At 36.6% G+C, this 22,500-nt stretch overlaps 2 protein-coding genes across 2 annotated transcripts in view; one reads left to right on the top strand and one right to left on the bottom strand.

Moving 5' to 3' along the window:
* The window catches only part of LOC140936500 (phosphatidylinositol 3-kinase catalytic subunit type 3-like), a 28,031-nt gene extending 10,106 nt beyond the window's left edge, over window positions 1–17,925 (bottom strand). The window contains exons 1-19 of the mRNA XM_073385980.1: window positions 17,829–17,925; window positions 16,469–16,555; window positions 15,690–15,791; window positions 14,687–14,830; window positions 13,829–13,952; window positions 11,918–12,004; window positions 10,422–10,517; window positions 8,700–8,771; window positions 8,474–8,578; window positions 7,504–7,596; window positions 6,227–6,283; window positions 5,696–5,824; window positions 5,204–5,351; window positions 4,786–4,835; window positions 3,846–3,919; window positions 2,256–2,349; window positions 1,234–1,350; window positions 756–873; window positions 87–163 (exon numbers count right to left, since the gene is read on the bottom strand). Of these exons, the coding sequence (XP_073242081.1) occupies window positions 87–163; window positions 756–873; window positions 1,234–1,350; window positions 2,256–2,349; window positions 3,846–3,919; window positions 4,786–4,835; window positions 5,204–5,351; window positions 5,696–5,824; window positions 6,227–6,283; window positions 7,504–7,596; window positions 8,474–8,578; window positions 8,700–8,771; window positions 10,422–10,517; window positions 11,918–12,004; window positions 13,829–13,952; window positions 14,687–14,830; window positions 15,690–15,791; window positions 16,469–16,555; window positions 17,829–17,908 (1,854 nt within the window). The 5' untranslated portion in view covers window positions 17,909–17,925. The remainder of the gene's footprint in view (window positions 1–86; window positions 164–755; window positions 874–1,233; window positions 1,351–2,255; window positions 2,350–3,845; window positions 3,920–4,785; window positions 4,836–5,203; window positions 5,352–5,695; window positions 5,825–6,226; window positions 6,284–7,503; window positions 7,597–8,473; window positions 8,579–8,699; window positions 8,772–10,421; window positions 10,518–11,917; window positions 12,005–13,828; window positions 13,953–14,686; window positions 14,831–15,689; window positions 15,792–16,468; window positions 16,556–17,828) is intronic.
* The window catches only part of LOC140936505 (uncharacterized), an 8,394-nt gene continuing 3,650 nt past the window's right edge, over window positions 17,757–22,500 (top strand). The window contains exons 1-4 of the mRNA XM_073385989.1: window positions 17,757–18,158; window positions 19,900–20,291; window positions 21,813–21,961; window positions 22,365–22,453. Coding sequence (XP_073242090.1) covers window positions 18,083–18,158; window positions 19,900–20,291; window positions 21,813–21,961; window positions 22,365–22,453 — 706 coding nt within the window. The 5' untranslated portion in view covers window positions 17,757–18,082. The remainder of the gene's footprint in view (window positions 18,159–19,899; window positions 20,292–21,812; window positions 21,962–22,364; window positions 22,454–22,500) is intronic.

Genomic DNA, 22,500 nt, shown 5'->3' with positions numbered 1-22,500 from the left:
CATGGTGGGGCAGAAAGAGGTTGTTTAGCAGAGATCCTGAAGATTTAAGAAATAAAAACTTGCTTTGTTTCTCATGCTAAACTTACAACATATTCTTTGTCATCCAAGGTTAGAAAGGTCAGTTTTCCAGGCATCAGATGACTCTTGAAGAGCCATGCTTTTTCTGAAATTAAAAAATGCAGAAAATTCACATAATTTGGAAGAGCTACTGAGTCAGCTACCAAGTCTGACATACTGAATCTATACTCGAATACGCCCTTCCCTGGAATAATTAGCTTCACACCAAATACAGTACTATTCTGCAAGCTGCAAATTATTTGAGAGGGAAAATTAATAAATTATGTCAATTCATTGATCTGTCATTTTTACATAAGCCTGTGCTTGGAAGACAGGGTGATCACTCCCATGTCATTGACAAAAGAAACGAAATAAATCAGTTACTAAAATGTCCTTTAAGAAGAGTATCAACAATGAAATAAAATTAGTATCACTTCTTAACCTGCAAAAATCTTCTAAAAGATGAACAACTTTTCAATCAAAGTAATTTGTGCTCATTATTCACATCTTTTGAGAAAAAGCTTGTTATTTTTGTTAAAAAAAAATAGAGAGGGTGGTATGTTTTAGTTACATCTTTTTTTGGTGACCACCACCCTAAAACAAGTGTCACATGTACTGAAAAGAGGAAAAATTTGATAATTCGGCAGTGCTTTAACAAGTACACATTGCAAAATATTTTTACATGCATTATTACTTACTTTCTTCAGGAGTTCCAACAACGATTCCCTTGATTTTGACTTCTGGATCAAGTAGAAGAGGAATTGCTCCAAATGACGTCAACTCTGGTACATCAAGCAGCTCTCTTAATCTGTGAATCTGAGGTGGAATGACATTTGATTAGCACCCATCAACTCATGGCTTACAGGACCAGCATAATGTCCAAGAGTTTTTTTTATTATTCAAGAGCAGTAAATTTATCACTACACTTAGAGTGGCAAGTTCTTTACTTAAGTTTAAATGTATAGTAAAAAATTGTCTTAAAGTTGAAGGAAACTTAAAAGTATTAAATTAAGTGTAAACAACGTAAACAACAAACACTAAAGAATCAAACAAACCAACAACAACAACAAAGAACAAAACGAATCAAAGCAAAAAACACCCAAAAAATACCAAAAAGGATAAAGAATAATTAGGAGATTATAAAATTGTCCAGTAATGGTCTGTTCATCGTTTTACCTTTCTGTTTCGGTTGCCTCCATACTGAGTAACCTCCTTCATTAGCTTGATAATATGATTAACAAACTGCTGCTGTTTACCTAACATGTTCCTTCTAACTGTGCACTCCCATCCACCCTTAAACACAACATTGTTCCTTTTCTTAGTCATTTAATTTTTTAACACAGCCAATCATGGAGTACTTGGGGGGGGGGGGGGTGGGGGGGGCATAAAGTCCTATGTTGTGACTTCTTGTTTTATAATTTTATTTTAAGACTAAATTTTCCCAAATTTCTACCTTGGAACTTTTTAAATCAACACATACAATTTTACAGAGATAAAGATACCATGGCCCTTGAAAGACGAATGGAGCTGTTTTCCAATTTATTTATTGCCAAACTCTGAGAGACTTTCAGTGTATCGCCTTATTTATAACTTTAAGTTTCAAGAACTCTTTAACCAGGTGCAGGTGTCTGTTTAGGGACCAGGGTTCTCCAGCTCCGGCGAGCAGCTAAAATTGCTATCTAACTGATACAGAGGTGCCAGCTTCTCACAGAAAATAATTGCTTTATTGAGACAATAAATCAATCGTATTCCATTTTATTCTAAAATAGTTCCTAACACTTTTGTTCTGTTGTGATACAAAAGTGGGTGAATAAAGGTGCCATCATCATGGCTAAAATCTTTCTCTGGTTGCTCAAAATGCACTTTTAATCTCACGAAGTTTAAAACAAAAATTTTCCCGGGTAAGGCCCTTGGACTCTCCTACTGAAAGGGGGTAGCCCTCTTCCCACACCTACACACAGTTCTGCCATGTGAAAGACGCGGATTTTAATCTTGAGAAGTCAGTTGCCGCCTACTTAATATCAATTTTTTCTTCTTCTACTTCAAATTTTTTGGAGAACCTCCCGTATCATCCCCAAATGAACAATAAATTCTCCAGGTCTACATGCTAAAATTAAGCAATTTTTTAACAATTTAAATTTTGGACTAAGTTTTCAGACTTGGGGACCCCTTTAATTTTTCATTTGACTAACACCCACCTTCATTAATGCCTGGCTGAAACGTCTCATTACATTTAAGTACATCGTTCCTTCTTTGGTCTCTTTACCCTCATTACACTCCACCAATAAATACCTATTAGACAAAATACAAGAAAATAAAATAAAGGTCACAGGTCACCTGTTAAAAGTGGCTTTAAAAATGTCTTTCTTAACCTCTTTAACATTTTCAAAAATAAAGTAACAAATATAATGTCAAAAATAAAGATCAAACCATGCCAGAAAGAAGCGTGAAGTTTAATGAAAGTTATCATTCACAATATTCAGCTAATATGCCAGCCACTCTAGTAGACAGGGCTGTTACTAAGGGTTTTTCCCCGGGTACCATGAGCAGGGCTGTGATTAAGTTTTGAAGCAGCTGTAGCAAATGAAGTTTCACCCATGACATCTCACGAAAATTTATAGTGCTACCTTTAACTTTCCATTTTGATCACCTGTAACATCAAGTGACCTCAGCTGTAACAGGTGCTACAGGTTGTTATGGGTTACGGCCCTTAATGACAGCTCTGCCAGGAGCATGACCCTAGCTACTTTCATAGGAAATACAAGAAAAATAGAACTAAAAGAACTCCCTAGCTGTTCAATTTCCCACCTTCTAATTGCCTTAACCTGGCAACTTGAAATCTTAGTGACAGCCTTGAGTACATCGTCAAATTGTGTGAAGAAACATTTTCATGTCAAAAGGAAAGTTAGCCTACGAAAACAGCTGTTTTTTCTTGCTCCTTACAGCTAGGGACATTTTGCCAGGAGGGATGTCTGTGCTTCAGCAACAGAAAATCCATACTGATAATGTAAAATCTGTCCAAAATCTGCTTAGGAGCTCTGATTGGTCAATGTAATAGTTATAATAGTTATATTCTTTAATATTGTTTGAGTTATTGTTTAAAAACAACCCAAAAACAAGACAAACGGTCACAAAGGGTTAAAAAGGTTAGGTTAAAGGCTTGTTTATAGTGGAAAGAGCACTTAGCTTGTCCAGCTAATTTACAGGCACTCCACTCAAATATTTGAAACAAATAATTCAAATACAACACAACAGGATTAAAAACCCCAACTGGCAGAAGGCAACCAGTTGGCTATTTACAAGCGTGGCCGAGAAATTGAACTCGGGACGACCGAACACAAATCCAGCAAGTGGCCAGAGCGGGACTCGAACCCGGGACCGCCGGATTGCAAGTCCGACGCGCTGACCACTCGGCCACGCTGCCTCCTTAGGGCAAATGTAAATATGATGAATCTACTACAAAACAGTCAATATTAGTAAATACAATGTACATTATTTTAAAAGAAGCATTTGAGACTTGCTGGAGTTCCTTTGAAGAAAAAAAACTTTGCTATAATCAACAAGGAAAAACATAAAATTGAACAAATTTACATTTGGAACCCCATGACTACAGGATTTATTATGTAAGCATTGATTTACGTCATCAGTATGGAATTTCTGTCACTGAGGCATAAAGGTCCCTGGCCAGACTCCTGGCGAAACATCCCTAGCAGTGAGGGGCAAGGAGAGATGGCTGTAATTTTTGCAGGCTTAAGGAAAGTAACTTTTAAAAATTCATAAACTCTTACCAGTAAAAAAAATTTGCAAGACTGTCACTTTTGCAAGCTCTTGATATAAGAAATGATGCCAAATCATCTGACCTCTGAAAAAAATAAGCAGCAATCTCAAGATCTTGGTCAATTTATATTTTGAAATACGATTGCACTATTTGAGTGTGTTAATAATTTTCATTGCGGTGACTCTTGATCTACCGCAAATCCTCTATTAACCCCCCTGGGGAGCTTATTTATTTCAAGCCCATTTGAAAGGAGGACTTATTTAATTTAGAAAAGACTATGGTATCAGTTTTCCATAAAGAACTAGAATACAAAGTGTTGAAGCTCAAGAACAAGAAGGTTGGAGGTCGTGCAGCCGAGGATCAGAATCAAATCTGAACGTCCAGTTGGTAAATAAACCACCCTGGATCAGTCCACACAAAGTTTTACAGTCTTGATTGATTAATACAGTCTATCATTTATTAAAAATATTTAGGCGAGGGGAGGGGGGCTTAATAGAGAGTGGGGACGTATGAAGACAGAATCCACCAGAAAATTGAGCAATTTTAATTCCCAGTGGACAAAAACCTTGTACCCGAATAATTTAAAGAATATCACATTCTTCATTTTCTCGGGCTCCCATAAGAAATTTTCTTTGGTGTTATTACAGATGACTAATCACATCTTTAGTCTTTGAAAAATGTAAAAAAGGTTGCAATATACTTTAAATATTATTATTCTGGTACAAGGTTTTTTTGTCCATTAAAAATTACAATTAATTACTCAATTTCCTGGTGGATTCCACTTAACTTTCTTCCCCTGAAAAGGGGAAGGGGGAGGCTTGATTAATACAATGAGGTCAAGGTTGCTGAAAACTTTTTGACTAAAAATAATATCAAGCAGCATCATTACTTTCAGATTTTTAAAACTATTTGGAATCTATAAACTCTTTTTTTTTCTAACAAATTCAAACCTCATCAACATCCTTCACAGAGGATGTATTCATCTTCATTTCTTCTACATCTAAGAAAAGAAAGAAACAAAATTATTTAATGGTCATCAGTAGATAATGGTTAATTATCTGGCCAAATAACCAGAAGGAAAGTTAAGATTGGCACTTATACATAACAAAGGTGCAATAAACAATCATTTATAATAGTAGGAAAAAGAAAAAAATCTTGATGACAGAATTCAAACCTATGACCTCTAAAATAGTGGGTATGTGCTCTGTCAACTGAGCTATGAAGAGACTCATGGTGAGCAAAGTCCATGTACTGTCACTACTAGGCTCATGTGTAATGTGTCCTGTATACTACCACTGTTTGGATTCACTCAGTTTGAGTGTCTACACAGTCATAATAACATTGTTAACTAGTATTGAAAGTTACTACCTTGTGTTGGTGCATTTTCAGTGCCATGGTTCTCCATACTTTCTTCAAGAAGACTGTCAACAGTGTTCTCTGTCAGTTTTTCTTCCTCATCTGACAAGGATTCATAACGGAGAGCTTGGACGAGTTGAAGGAGATAAAGCAACAGATCCTACACAAAGAATGATCCATCATTTGTGATTATTATACATTGTGCTCCCTACCTGGCTTCTCATTAGCTAAGAGCCTATAGTTAATTTTGGAACTCAGCCCCAACTACAGATAAGTTAGATATCTGCTAGGTTGTACACACAATGCATGACTTCCAAGAGCAATATCAAACTGCGTTCTGTGCAAAGCTGTGTTTGTCCTTATTTTCTTCAAAACAATGTTGTTCGATTAGGTTTTCGTGATATCTGGAATAATCAAGGCTGAAGTGAGTGTTATCAACTGATAACACTTACCTCATCATTGATTATTCCAGATATCACATTATCATTATTTAATTTTACTTACATCGTCATTAGCTTCCTTAAGTCTTGACACAGCATAATGTCTGACAGCTCTGTTAGTGAATTGCGATGATAACAACTCTAAAGCATCTTCGACATCCATTGGGTTCCACTTTCCTAAGAGCTCTAGTGCCTGGATTAAAATAACAATAATAATTACTACATAAATAGAGAATATTACTGGACTGTGTGGAGATCGAAATTTCTTTCGGAGTCTTAAAAAATGTTTCACAAGTTATTGCAGCAAATGAGTGGACTATTCTTTAATAATATAATACTAAATTTTGTCTAATAAATTTTGTCTACCTGTAATAATTTACTGTCAAATCAGCTTGAAAAACAGCTTTCGTTCCACATGAATTTTGAATTTGTCTTGAATTTGAAAGGAGTTTATGGTGAATTACTTCTTTCACAATGAAGTGAAGCTTCAGTGTGATGTGAGATGATGACTTTGCTTGTTTCATGTATAACTAACAATACTAAAACATGTTCACAAGCATCAACAAATAAGAAATTTGGACACAAGTGAATCTACCTGTCTGGCTTCCTGTGGCTGACTCCAATCAACACATTTTAGAAACTTGGTCAGTGCCTTCAAAAAAATAACAAAATTAATTATTAATCAAGAATAATAAAAAAATTGTCATACTGAACCTACATTAAACTTGCAAATAACAGCACTTGTTGTAAATCTGTGCATTGCTGATGGCATTTCAGAATTTTCATGTAAATATGCTGTCAAGACCAATTTTAAAATGTAAAAATCTTTTCCTGAAGATTTTAAAATCTTTTCCTAACTTCATTTGACGCTTCTTGTCTGTAACTATGCATTAGAAGAGCTAACTACAGAAAATGAAATTCAGTGCAATGCGATGTCCAACCACAGTTTGATTTGCCTGTGTATAGAGAACAAAAAAATATGTTGCTGTTGGACATCTCTCCTTTCAAAAAATATATCATTATCACTTTGTCAGGCATTGTGGGGCATTATGGGGGCTAAAATGTAGAATTTGGCAGGCTAAAATATATTTTAGTCTCTGAAATAAACCAGTGAAATGACAGGATCAAACAGTTATGACATGTAAGCAGCCAATCAAAATCGAGAAGCCACTGCACTGTTCGCACCATTTTCTTACACTTTTTGTGAAAGAGAAATCACGGTGCCATTTTCAAAGGCCACATCACGGTTGAAAACAAAGAAAACAACAAAGAATTAGTAAATTGTCAATCTCCTCAGCTAGAGAAAGAAGATCTACAAACGTTAGAGAAGCTCCTGACGTAATAATGTCTATAGTAACTCCATGGCCAGTGGCGAAGTGCATGTAAGTTTTACAAGTGACTTCAAACCGAAAGCATTCAGTTCAACCTTATTATACCAAACTGTTAAATAAAGAAAGATTAACAATTGTATGTTTAATTCAATGGAACTCACAAATAAGCTTTCTTAATCTATTATAATTTTTGAAACTCAAATGGCAGAATTTTGTAATTTGGTTCATACCAGTTTCACATAAAAGTGTATTTATTGAGGGAAAAATAATAAAAACCATTCAACTTGTAAACGCTTGCTTGATTGATTCAGACTGTCTTGTTGTCACTTTATGTAGGCGTTATTTTCTCAATGCCCTTTAAAGCAATAATAATTATAGCAATTAATAGAGTTTTCATCCATGAGCTCATTTTAACCCTCGCCTAGTGGCTCGGGCTTAATGAGTCTTAGTCAAGCCCAAAACATATTTATGCCTGCGAATATTAACTCTATTGTCTTATTAATACTAGCCGCCCTGTACATGTAGTGTAACAAAACAGCACCTTCTTTTGATTTGTCAAGTAAAATCTGAACTGCCAAACTAAGTCCTTTTCTTCTGATGTAAGTACTTGGGTAGATGGATAACCAACAATTTGCTAAATAGAAATGAAAACCATCATAAATGTCACTCTTGTCTAGGGTTTATTGTCAAGAGTATAGTCATGACCTTTTCTTACAATTTGACAGTTTTTATAGTACATAGTACATGTATACATATGTAACAATAGCAAACTAGATTGTGTGTCTATCTAATAGCAGGGTAAAGATTTTTGAATCAAAAATTCAAGGCTATTTTCAGAGCTTTTTTAAAGACAATAACTCCTTTTCCAAACTCAAGGTTATCAAATAGCCAATCAACAGAAACCTTGACAAACAGAGAGACCAAGCTTTTCACATGACACACGGCAAAATTAATGTACACTAATCACATGAGATATGGACATGAGAAAATTCTGAAACTTCTCACCATGGAATTGAATATTTTTGATAAGATATAATTATGTCAACCAAAAAAAAACAATTTAAGCACTGGTTTCCTTTTCTAAAGAAATCTTCCGACTTTTTACCATTATTACAGTCTTAATCTTTATTTTCCAGACTTTTTCAAGAATTCATGACCCTGTACTAAACCCTGCAGTTGGGAGAATAATTTTAACATTTCATGACGCATTATTCCACAAACCACTAAAATTAAGTTTATCAAGAGTAATAACTGAAGGCTACAGACTGCAGGGACAACAATCCAAGGTCAAAATGCTTTTGCTCTAACACTGTGGTTTTCATGTAACAGATCATCAAAAACACATAATCAGATTACAAGCGAAAAAAGATCCAAACACATGTGATTAGATTGCCTTCTGTCCAAACAAAGCTGGCATGCATAATAGCAACCTGGAAATTAGAACTGAGGGGAGAGGAGTCTGCAATAAGACAATATACAATTGTAATTAAAGCAAAATATCTTTTTCATACATTCAACTGGTCCCTGGTTTTTGCATTTGGTTTCAAGTCCCTTGAAACTGTTCCACTTCTGATACTTCTGACCAACTTGTGATGCTTCAGCTCCACCAGATTCTCCTGAAATTAAAAATAATGATAAAAAAAATGGACAAAACTAAAGCTCCACATGACTTCATTAATATTATAAAAAAGTGCACTAAGAAAGTCCAGGAAGAAGCAACCATTTTTTTATAAATACCATTAGAATTTCGGGATCTGGAACTCTGACAATCTCAGGATGAGTGCAGACATAGTCGACATCATCAGCACCCTGAAAAATATTAATTCACAAAAACCAATGATCTGCGTTGACACAGTTAAAACCATAGGCTTAAAACTGAATATGCTTTTTAAATTGCAGTATTGAAGTATCTCAATAAATTACACTATAGATGGAAACTGTACTGAAATGATGGCAAATTCTAATATTCAAGTAACAAAGGGTTGTCACTAATGGCCAGAAATGCATGTAACAAGGGCCTTGGGTATGAACGGAGAAAAACAATTTTTTATCTCTGTATCACTTTAATAACGTTTGACAGAATTACTGGTGTTTGGGTGAGAAATGGCTCAAAAACTTTGTTATGCCTACTGTACAATACAGAGCATACAGTGTAAATCTCTTTAGCGTGCTTTATATTTCTGGACAAGGTTCATTGCTATACAATGATAAAATATTTATTATTACCGATCACTTTGAATGGTGTTGATGTAATGAGAAAGGATAATGAAAGGATAGCAAGCAGTTTTCTCCTTGAAACAGTAACCGTAAAAGGCAACAGTTAAACTGTTGCCTTTTACAGTCACATTTTTTAAAGCTGCATCAGCCATTCCATACTTAAAATGTTGCCACTTATACATAGTCTTAAAGGTTTAAATTGGCGTCAAAGGTGTGATAGGTGAGACTTGAGGCAAAAGGCCTAATGGGCAAAAAATGTGAAAAGGCAGGAATGCACAATTGGTGAAACCAAAAAGGTACGTGTAAATAAACTCTATGACAAAAGACAAAGGCGCAAGAAAATGACAGTTGTTGTCGAAGAAAATATATTTTGGTGTAAGCTACAGTCTCAGACACTTCCAGCCACCGCTGATTATTTACTTCTGGCTCATCTCCTCATCCTCCCAAAGTTGTTTATCACAGTTAATTCACCAAAACTTGTGCACTAACATTGGGAGGGCAGGAAGACAGCAAAGTGTCCCAACAATTTTGTCTGAGACTGTAGTTTTTTAATTTGTATTCCTTTCAGAGGGGCCAAAAGTAGGGTCAAATAATACCACTTTTAAGCGAATTTAATGTGCATTCCATTTTCAACTTTCTTTAGAAAATTCTTTGTTAGATTTCAATCATTTTTCAGATTGAAGAAAAATTGGATCAACATGTTCAAAGGTAAAGCAGGGAAAATGTGTCTTTTTTGGATAATAACAATGAATGTTCAGGAATTATGCTCTGTCTGTTTTAGATGACATTAAAAATACACAGTAAATGTCCATCTTTTCTAGCCACATAATCTGAAGTTTTATTTTGCAATGTTTAAGACAATTATTTTTGTTGCTTTATAGTTTCTGAGAAAAGGGATAAAAAGTAGCATGAGCATGTTTTTGTTATACAAATGTACAGTCCATCCCATTGCACACGGCCATTGTTAAGAACTTAGAAATATTTTGAATGACTATTAAACCAATATATTTTTTAATGAATTCAGCTTTTGAATAACATGAAGAATTATGCAGATCTCTGACGCTGTTATCCCTGTTGGCCTTCAGCTTTGGTGGATAGCATTCTCCTAATAATCAGCCTCATTCAATAATAAATTGTATGATTTGGTAAGTATAAATAACTTCATGTAATACTGTATTGTTAAAATTACCATTCCTGATCTGCTCATGAGTATTAGAATGGAAACATCACTACAGATCATACCTTTTCAAAATGTACAACAGAATACTCTACTTTGTCATCATGGATTCTGGGAAACTTGATCATCAAGAACATGAAATTGGAGTTTCGTTTTTCTTTCTATAAAGAATAAAATAGCATTAGATGCATAACAGGGAAGCAAAATGCAAAATTACCCCTCTATCATATCATTATGCTGTTATTTCATGTATGTACAATGTTCACACTAACAAAAAAACATCTTAGCTTATCAATAAGTTCTTTCCATGCCCAACATAATCTTTTTTATAACACTGTTTCCTTACATACTAGCCTAAGAAAACAGCCGACATTTTGTGACACCAAACTGGATTCCCAGCAACATGACGTTTGAGGAACGACTGAAGAAATTCCATCCTAATAATGTGTCACTACCTAGATCTGGGTAGTGCTCCTGATTGGATTGGATCAATCAGTCAGAAGCACTAAAATATACAAGCCAGATCTGGGTGATGACATGTTATCAGTATAGAGTTTTTGCACTCGCTTAGCAGGGAAACCAGTGTAGCAAAGCAAAATGTCAGCTGTTTTCTCAGGCCATTACCTACCAAAAAATTCTTTCTTGTTTATGACAGCCATCCTCAGAATAATAATGGTAGTCTAATAAATTATTTATTAGACTCCCATTTTTAAGTTAAAATTATAATTTCAAAGCTGCAGCATTGTAAAATTTACAACACGGTAAGTTCTACAATACGGTCAAAAGACTCCTAGAGTTTGTCCCTCAGACTTTCTCGCATTAATTGGGGTTACTGGGTAACTGACCACCTACCCCTCCCCTATAGCAAAATTGACATGTACTTCTCACTTAGGGCAAAATTGTGACTTAGGGGAGGGGTAGGTGGTCAGTTACCCAGAAACCTCAATTGTTCTTTGCTCTTTTTAATAAATTGACCCTCTATAAGACACAGACACCTCTCTAAGTAAGATGGACACATGGTGCCAGTCCCAATGGTGTCTGTCTTAGAGACAGTTGATTGTAGTATTATTTTATTTAATGTAATAATATTATATTAACTCTCTTAGAGTTTTAAAAAGAGGCTAATCACGTAAGACTTCACCCTAACAACATCAACAGGGACAGTAGAACTGAGATTCCTGAAGCGTGAACGCCTACAATAGACAACATAACTGTCGATCCCTACCACAGCAGACTGCTGAGAGATCAGTTTCTTCCTCTGACAATACCAACAATGCTTTGGATCGAAACCCACCAACCATGAGCGAGGTTTGTGATACACCAATAATTTACTACACGGTGGTACAAATAAATAGTCCCGACTCTGTAATTCGACACTATCACCTGATGAAGACCTGCAGTGTGCAATTGAGATGTCATGGGCAACATCAAAGTGACCATCAGGGGTCAAACAATGAACTAAACCCTTTATCCATGATGATTAATACCTTTCATGACAATAATATTGTACACCTTACCATGACTGTTTTTAAAGTTAGCTTCACATAGAAATCCATGTTACCTCATTCACCATTTCAATTTCTCTAAATGTCAACCTGTCCAACCAATCTACTTTAAGCATTCTTCCCTTGTGATGCTTTTTACTGAGCTGTTAACAAACATACAATCGTGTACAATACAACAATACAAAGATGTTGATTATGGAGGAAGAAAGGGACTATCAAGTACACGTACACAGTGTAGCTACATGGGCAGGAGGGGATGGGAGGGATTGAATGAGTTGCTCAGTTATATACCCAACAACATCCTGTCTCTAAAACCAATACACTGTACTGAACAACATGCATATTTAGTTCTATAAATTGTAACTAAAAGATTGTTTTTAGTGAACCTTGAGCGTGGTCTCACCGCCAGCTGGAATTTTCCCATAGGGTTGAAAATCATTCAAACTGCAATCTTAAGGAAACAAAAGCTTTGAAGGATTCACCTCCCCTCACCTCTTATAACTTTCAAACTGAAATGTCAAACCCTTTTAGTCACCCCTCCCTGTCCAGAAGCTAAAGGCCAATTCACTCTACCTGTGGGTAGTACATTTAACTTTCCATTACTGTGTGATTAAGAGCATAAGCATATATGTAAAAGGTTAAAATTCAATTCAGGGCCCAGCCATTCAATTTTAATGCGAGTTTCTTTTTCTTTTGTACAAAAGCATTTTCTCAGATAATTATTTTTCTTTACAGGGCTCGAAATTAAAAAAATCCTCAGGTCGCCTTTTGGCGACTAACTGTAGAAATATTGTCGCCAGATGCAAATTTTTAGTCGCCATTTTGAAAAATGTAAATGACGGACCTCTTTAAGTATGAGGGTTTCTGATATTTAGCGAGGATGCAGAGCTGCTAAATTCAGGTAAATCTGCAAAATCCCGCGAAATTCACAAAAACATGCAAAATACCACAAAATTCACTAGAAATCGTTATCAAATACATGTCGATACAACATATTTGAAACGTATCTCGGCTATTATTGGGGCTGTCTAATTGCTGTAAACTTGCAAATTTATCTTGAAACTTCACCAACACAACGAGCGGAACAACGTTCCAAAACTACCAGCCGGAAATTATGTTGCAAAAAACTGGGCAGTAGTCATGACGTCAAAAGCTTTGCCATTGGCTCATTTCACGAGCGCTTTGTTTTTTAAAAATAGCAAATGATTATCTCTGTTAAAAAGCAGTAAAAAGGCTCGTCAAATCAGCACCAAAATTGATCGATTTCTAGCAAAATTTGCCCGGAAAATTCCCACAAAATTGGCCTTTTTTACCGATTGGTTTTTGGCGAGCTTAGCGCCAAAAATTTCAGCGAATCTTTCTCTGAAAATCCTGTTAAATTGACTTTTTTTCGTGACCTATCAGAAGCCCTGTAGTGTGGCGCGATCCATCAGATATATCGCGAACAGAAGTCGTTATAAATTTGGAGGTAAACTGGCTTCGTTATACAATTTGGCACATTTTTTATGACGAAAGCAAAGCAAGATATGATGACATGTTTGTTTTAACTTTAGTCTTTTAATTTAAATCTAAATCATAGAGAAACCTGGTCGCCTAAGTGGCGACTAAACCAGAATTTTTAGTCGCCAAGGAGAAAATGTTAGTCGCATTGGCGACCATATCAGTTGCAATTTCGAGCCCTGCTTTATAATTTCTTTTTAGCACATCCAGCCATCAATTTGTAGTCAAAAAGAACTAGAATGAATTTGCTTTTTAAGCTTTCATATCGAAATTCAAATTTCTCACTTACCCTGGGTTAACTCAACTCAGCTTTGAACAACTTAGCCCAGATTAAGATTTTTTTAACCTAATATAATATGACTCTAAATTTCCTTTGTCTCATACATCATAGTTACAGGTAACCCTAATAATATTCATGAATTAGGACCAGGAGAAAAAGGAAATTGAGAATTAACCATACACCATACCTTAGCTAATCTACTCATCTGATCTTCACCAGCTGTAGATTTTCCTGGTGTGGATGTTGAATCCTGTCCATCAGCCTCCACCCCTGGCCACACTTTTAGGTCATGCATGCCACGACGCTGAGTACTGCACATAACATACAGTCATGTAAATGTTTCAGGGCACAGTCACAAAAAATAAAGGCAATGTGGTCTCTGACTGGCTTATCAATACAGTGGTGTATCATAAACCCTGTATTGATACCCCCCCCCCCCCCACCCCCTTTCAGGGAAAGAAAGTTATTAAGCCCTCCCTCTCTTTTAAGCCCCCCTGCCTTCCCCCTTATTATTAAATGATCATGACTACTTCATGACAACCCCATCTGGTATGGTTTATTCACATGCTGGGAAATTCACTTTGGATTCATGACCTCCAACTTCATGTACAGTGTACCTCAGCTTTTCCACTTTGTTCCAGTTCTTCATTGACAATGGATACTATCATGTTCATTAAACTAAATAAGCACCCCTCTCTAATAAGCCCCCTCTCTATATAAGCCCCCCTCTCTAAATGAGCCCCCCTCTCTGATAGGCCCCCCTCTAAATAGGCTCCCCTTCCCTAATAAACCTCCCAACTCCTCAGGGGGCTTGATAGATTATTTATGGAAAACTTAACAGCAATAATATTAATGGTGTAAATAAACAATGCTCTGAAGCATGGTACAGCAGTATAAAGAAACATTTTGATAAAACTGAAATGATTTTCAGCCAATCATGGAAGCCACAGCATTCTTTAAAATGAACATGCACATGTATAGTTTGGAAAATACATGTACATTGTAGAAGCATCATTAATAATATTATTCATTGTAAAACACCTACCCATGTTTTCCAAAGAGGGAGACAGTAGTCCCACCAACAGGGACAGCTTTTCTTGGTCCATACACATCCCATATGGTAAAACAAACCTGAGCATTACGAGGCAGATCAGGGTACTTTATTGGTAATTTTAGCCATTCATTCCAACTGGAGCAAACAAAGAACAATAAATGTGAGTAATTACAATTACAAAAATAACACATTTGCAAGAAAGGCAGTTTAATCAGATTAAACATGGAATCACTTTTGTCTAACATTGATTTCCAAAATGGCACAAGTAGCATAGCTGAGGGAGACTTGACAAGTTGAAGAATATTTGACTAAAGGGCAGAAATCAGGGTTAATAAACTCTTGTCACCCTTTAAGTCCCAATATCCACAGACAAGATTATTCCCCAGACTGATCTCCATATATTTCCATACAATGCGTTTAGAGAAGAGGCCATTTCCGAGTTTCCTTGTGCCTCTGTTTCAAAGCATGGCTAACTGTGAAGCTATTGATGTGACAAATAATGATTTTAGGTAGGACAATTCATTCTAAGCCCTTTAAGTCCCAAAAGTGACCAACATCACTAAACTATTTTTAAGAACTTCTTTACATCATCGAGAGAAAAGATTATGAGAATTTATGAAATGATCATCAAAGAGAAAATGCTTAGATCTTCTATCAAACAGGCTATTTCTGAGTTCCAAAAACTCTCACTTTCAAAACAGGGCAAGTGCAAGTTACCTGTTCTTGTGATAAAAAGTCCTATTCAGATGAAAATATACCATTTTACTTCAAAATAATGCAATACAGTAATTGATGGCAAGGAGCGTGTGTAACAGAAGGGATACCCTTTAGGGAAAAGTAAGATCTGGTGGAATTATAGGGAGCCACTCTCCAACAAGGAGCTGATCTACTGCCAGTAAGATAAGACCCATATTTCACCAGATCAGGGAATCAAGGGAGACAGGAGGGGTAATTCTCCTGGGGGATACAGATCAGCAGCCGCAGGGGGACTTACTTCCATCTGGTGCTGAATGGTTTGTAAGAGGTTCTTGTTGGAAGACAGAGTGGTTGACCATCTGCAAACACTTGGCATGTTACATACAGGTCAGAACACTCACTGAAAATGAATGTTCAATTTTATTAGTAAAATCAGTTAACATGTCAGAGAGAATTAAAATCAACTCTGGCAAAGCAATACTGGCAAAATATTTTTTTGTTGCTCACAATGTTGGCCTTGCAACACTTAGAGTGACACAAGGTAGGTGAAATGGGGAAAAAACAATACAAATTTGGGTTAAAATCGTGACAGTGACAAAGATAAGAGCAAATACAATGGTAAAATAATGAGAGCAACATGACCCCCCCCCCCCCCCCCAAGAGGGAATTACAATGTACTATTGTTCAGAAACAGTTTGGTTTTAGAAGCACTACTGCAAACAGTAAAATCGTGCATCAACTCAATCCCCCCCTTCTGCAAAAAAAGTTCGCATCAAAGATCTTGGAAATCATGGTTGTTGATGGGTGACTGCACATTCACACAGGGTACCTATGCCAAAATACAGATTATTAAGATTTCTTGTTTTTGCCATGATCTTGCTCCCTATCTAACCCTTCTAAAAGCTAAAAGTTAGATGCCTCATTAGTCTTCCACAGCTTTTTCCCTATGAATAGTTGCTTTGCATTAATATTCAGGAAGCTCTGGTTTATCTGTTCAATGCCTACAGTTTATATAACCTGGCCTTATGTGAATGCTGAACTGCACAAAAAAAAGGAAAGCAAAAAAGCAGGATTCACCTCTCATAAACACCAGAGTATCTCAGCTGGGGATCATTCAGTAGCTCGTTGTAACCTTTACGTTCTCTTTTCCCTTCTAAAGTACATCTGAAATCAGATACAAGTTAGATATGTGGTAAAGAGAAGGCTAACCTTCTTTCTGACAGCCAGACATCTAGTATTTTGAAACCATGTGGATAATGCCTGCCAGTCGGTTGAGATTCTTGAACTCCAACTCGGAGAATTTGTCCATTACAATACCAACCCTTGGCATTTTCCAATAAAAATCAAATGCTGTCAGGGAAGGTTTTGGCAATAATTTATTTGAATATTCTTTGAGGGCTGACTCAATGTGTCAGAATATGAATATTTTCTACGTGTCAAAAGCATCGACATTTCACTGTATGCCCAAGCTCGACAATAAAATTGCAACTATACTAGCAACCCAAGGTCATGTTATAAAGCACTTGAGATTTCTAGAAAATTATCTAAGGCTTAAAGAGTAAAATGAGATTTTTGGTGAAAATTGTCCAGACGTCAATTTTACACTGCCAGGTATCTAGACACAGTGAATGCCAAAACCAATGGCTTCCACCCTCTCCTAGCCTCTAGTGTATTTTAAGAATTATCATCCCACCTTCAGAACCATCTTTGTGTGGATCACATTTGTGTGCTTCTAGCTTTAAAAATTACCCTTACAAACCACACATTTTCTAAAGCTTAATAGTTTTAGATAACATGGCTCTGTAAATTTAAGCCCAGGCCAGCCAAAAATAAATGGAAAAAACTGAATAAGATTGCATTTGCTTCTTGACACCACTGATAGACCTTTTCACAGTTTTTTCAAATTTTGACATGGACCAGTTCGGGAAAATCCGTCGACACCAATAGAAAGAGTGCCTTAATATTAACAAAATTGCCAAACTTTAAAGTGATACATTTTAAGAGAGCAAAGACATTCCATAAAGTTGCATAAATTTACAGACATTTGTATGGTGGAGGGCAAGTTTGTGCACCCCACCATATAAATGTCTGTAAAATTTCGCGACATTGAGAAGCTATATCCGCAGTCAGTCCGCAGTCTTCATTTCACACTGCCCCACCCCCCCCCCCAAAAAAAACCCGTGTCTCTGATTTTTGACATGTACAGTGTTCTTTCGTTATAAGCAGCATTTCTTTAAATGGTCATATTAGGTATAAATCGAATTTTCTTAGTCCGCGCCCGCGCGAGCACAGTGATCTTGAGAGAACAGTCATTTTTTTTACCAACAGTAGATTAGATCACTGCAAATCAGTAAATAGAAATGCAATAATGATTGCCTACTACCTCAATCAGGTCAATAACAACGTAACGTGAGACATTCTCCTTAACAAAACTTACACTTTCAGTTCAAGATTTGTGTCCAAGTCACAGCTATAAACGTAACTAAACCTTTCTTGGCTGGAGTTTGGATCCACCATATTTCCTCTCGCTCCACTCACTTGCGCCCACAGATCAGCGGTTAGTCGCTACTTTATGTATTTGTCGACTGGTATCAACTGTCAACTGCGCACGTTTGAACAATATGGCGGACGAACGGCTAGAAACCAAACCACTTTTATTCATACTTTGACGGAGGCAAAAGCTTCTTTACAATGACACGGTTTGCTCGTCCTTCCAAAAAGACAAGCCTTGAAGCAACACCATGGCATCAGCTCGTAAACGTTGGAGGTATTTTACAATTTTATAAACCCTCTTAGCCATGCCGGGCCTCTTCACAATGAGCGCGGTTGACCGGGCTGGCCGGTCTCCGAGATCTAGCTTGCCTTACCTCTTATTCCTTTCTAAAATTTTCGATGTGTTTATATGAGAGGGCGGGATGGCTCGGTTTCCGAGATCGTGGTTTTTCCAACCGGAATCTCGGTAAGCGGGCTGGAAATTTTGCCATATGAACATCACGTTAGCCCGGTTACCGGGATGAAAGCGGGATGATCTCTGGCGGCCCGGATGGCATCGTCAGGGCGTTACCAATCGATGAAACCGATGATCGGAAAATCAATCGATCAATCGATGACAATCGATGCCTTGTTAGTTAATTGGCATCGATTGGCATCGGCCAATCGATGACCAATCGATAATCACACAAAAGTGGTCGCAACTCATCGATTGTCATCGATTGGCGTTAAAAAAAATCATCGGTATCCCACACGTTCCAGCCTGTATGTATACGCACTCGCAGTACGCACAAATGTTTGACATTTGAATTCGTTCACCGGATTGTTTGTGTGCTGTTGCATGGTTTCAAAACTCAACAACAGAAACACGCTTTGAAACAGTGTTTTGAAGAAACGCAAGTCAACAACACACCTTTTCGCTTAGCTGTTCCTTTCGCTGTCCTTTATACTGTTGATATCTGGTTGATATGAATTTTTAGGAATTTTATATTTCCACTATTTCCTATTTTTCCAACAGGTCCTGTCCACACGCCGTGCATGATGAAATTATTATTATCTGATTTATTTTTAATGTTTTTAATATGACGCCAGCATTACATTGGATGGTATTCAATTTTAAAGCGACGACCATTAATCTTCTTTGATCACAGTTTCATCACAATTCATCAATTTGATGCCTAATTGAAAATTGATATTGTCATAAAATTGTATGCCCATGTTCTCCACGATGTATCAATCACCGTTGTGAAAAAAATTAAAGTTTTATCACAGTTTTCATCATTAAAATGCATAAAGAGACCGTGTTTTTGGAAATCTTGACTGAAAATAAAACGCATAAAAAATGAAAACCAATCGATGACAATTAACTGATCGATTGGGATTGATAATCGATAAGAATTGATAATCGATGAAATCGATAATCACATAAAACCCGAGCATCGATTGTTCATCGATTATCAATATCAATCGATTAATTGTCATCGATTGATCGATTGATTTTCCGATCATCGGTTTCGTCGATTGGTAACGCCCTGCATCGTCTTGCATTGTCTGCTGTATTTTTGCATCAGAAGCATCTCATTTAACTGCAGTGATACCAGCTTTAAGAGTTCCTAAAGCTACGATAGGTGCGAAAGTTATAATTTTTGTGTTTTGCCATGTCTGCTTTGTTTCTCGAATTTCGTGCCAGAACTCGTCCTCAGGGTCTTTGGCCTTCTTTCGACTCGGAAACCAGGCTGAAATTTCTCCTATGAACCCAACGCAAACTTCTCCCCAGTAACTGGGCCAGTGCTGTCAACCGGGCTCATGTGAAGAAACCCAAACTATAAGATATGTAACTCCCAGAGAACGAAGGTTTCACATTTTCCTGGTACTGGTTGAAACTGAAATCACTGTCACACTTGTATTAGAGTTAAAATTGCACAATGAAGACCATGCGTTTTTTTATCTTTGTGCCTGTTTTTATTACCTTATGAACTTTGCTAACTGAAAAATATTTCGTTTGTAAAATGTCACAGGTGCAAATGGATCAAAACAAGGAAGCAAAACAGGTGAAGAGAACCATGACTCAGCTGGAAAGAAAACTAGGGTGGACAGAAAGAAAAGAAAAAACTTTGACATTGATATTGGGAGTGTTAAACCAAAGAAAGCAAAGGCATCTGAGCATGACAAGAATAAAATCAAGCACGTACAGGATGGGTCAGATTCACCAACTACGTCAAAAAAGAAAAATTGGGAACGAGCTCTAAAACTGAAAAAGAGCAGTCATAAAATAATGAAAAAGAAGAAACTGCAAGGATCTTACAAAAACTCTGAAAAGAACAAGAAAGCATCACACATAAATACGTGTAGGACAGAAGCTTTGGATAAGAAACGTGAGGCAAGAAAAAAGCGAAGGGCAAAAGGAAAGGTATGCCATAATTCATGCTCAAATCAGCTTATTGAAGTAGTAAAGAGAGGAGGGGTATAGAGTTCTACAGTGATGACATCAAAAAAATGAAATTTCTGAAATTATGGGATTTGTCAGGATATTCTGAAAGAAAAATGTCCAAGAGGCCGACTTACCAAAAATGACCATTTCGGGGCAAATTGTCTCTGAGATGTTAGCTGGTTGTACTCAGAAAACTCCATACAAACCCTTCTAATTTTTGGGGGGGTTGACCCAAAAAAGAATTAGAAGGTTTGTATGCAGTTTTCTGAGCATAACTGGGCTAAGATTTCAGAGACAATTTTCCCCGAAATGCTCATTTTTGGTAAGTTTTTTTGTCTTTTTTGTCCCTCTTTAAAAATGTCGCTAATCAGGGTTCAACTTTGGTGGAGAGAAGTTAAATATATTATATACTCTTCTCGCCATGAGTTGAAATGTTTTTGCATGCTATTGCAAAAACTAATAAAAGAGTTATTGTGGAGTAATTTACACACGTCAGCTGTGTTCTAGCTGCACTTAGTGGTCCCTATTGGTTTATGATTTCCTTTTCAAAAACTAGGAAAAAACTTACAAGTATGTTGCTATTCCACTAAGAATGAATTGAATAAATAGAACACAATCTGATCACATGCGTTTGGACCTGATATCACTCATAATCTGCATGAACACATGCATTATGATCTTCCATCATGTGAAACTTACATAATTAAAGCACAGCGTTGAAGTAAAATCATCTTGACTTTTGCTTGATCTCGGCCAAGCTCACTAGCCTTTGGTTATTACTAGATGATAGTTACTGGTCATGTTTTTTATTAAACATCAGTTCACCTTGGTGTGCTTACCATCAATATTGACCAAACAAACCACTACCTTTAATGCTTTGAAATGTCAGACCAGAACTGGTTACTTTTAAGTGCTTCTTATTAGATGAAACAAATTTTTAACCCCTTAGAATCACCACCCAGATCAGGTTAGTACAGAGTCATCAGTATGAAAGTTCTGCCCTCATTCCTCAGACATCATTAATTTTTGTGGGGAAACCAGTGGTGGCATCACAAAATGACAACTGTTTTCTCACAATCAGCATTTCAATCTAAACTGAAAATAATGGGTTTTATTATTCACTTAAAACAATCAATAAATATTATTGTTTCAAGTGGCCGAGCAGTTAGAGCGTTGGACTTCCAACTTCCAATAATATTATTCGAAGTATTGTGTTAGTCCTGAGTTCAAATCCTCAATCTCGCTTGTATAGATAGCCAGCTGGTTTGTCTCCATCCAGTTGGGATTCTTAACCCTGTTAAGTTTAATTATTTTTGAATTATTTTGTTTCAGTCATTATTTGATCGGCCCCACTAGCATAAGTGCTATAACTACTACCGAGGGTAAATAAGGGAAATTTGTTATTATTATTATTATTATTATACTAGGTTATATGGTGTCTTAGTGGAAGGGGTGATGTAACTTTCTTACCCATGTACAAAATCATTTGCCTCCCCACAGGCATGTTTTCATTGCCGGCAGACTGGGCATTTGGTTTCTGAGTGTCTTTTGGCTCAAGACACAGAGATGGGTGTTGGTAACTGCTACAAATGTGGATCTTCTGAACATACAACTAAAAGCTGTAATAACAAGTCAAATGACACAGGTGGGTAGCTTTTCCTGGCTGTGGCTCTTTCATGGGTGGCAAAAAGTGGTGAAATTTGTTATTCACTGAGATGTCAGGGTCCTTGTTTAATCAAAGTTCAAGACGCCTAAGTGAAAAAGAACACAAAAAATGAGATTCAATGGAATCCACCTGTGTCGCTAATGGAGATTTTGAGATCACATCAAAATTTTCCAAGACCTAAGATTTTCTATATAGTGTTTGCCAACCCTTCTTTTATACCAGATTTTATTATGTACATACTGAGATATACTCACTGAAAGCCATGTCATAAATTTTCATACTCAAATGAGTTCTTGTATGTGTACGTCTATTAAACCCTCTTTTAGATCTTTACCTCTACCCACTACAAAATTCATTTAAAATCCCAAAATTATGGTTTTAGGTAGATATCCATTTGCAAAGTGTTTTATTTGTGGAGAAACTGGACACATAGCAAGAAGCTGTCCTGACAACCCAAAAGGACTTTACCCAAATGGTAAGATTTACATGTTAATTTAGATGAAGCCATTTACCTCTGGTGAC

Source organism: Porites lutea, chromosome 5 (genome assembly GCF_958299795.1).
Source record: "Porites lutea chromosome 5, jaPorLute2.1, whole genome shotgun sequence".
Taxonomy (NCBI): domain Eukaryota; kingdom Metazoa; phylum Cnidaria; class Anthozoa; order Scleractinia; family Poritidae; genus Porites; species Porites lutea.
This window is presented reverse-complemented; position numbering and strand designations above follow the sequence as displayed.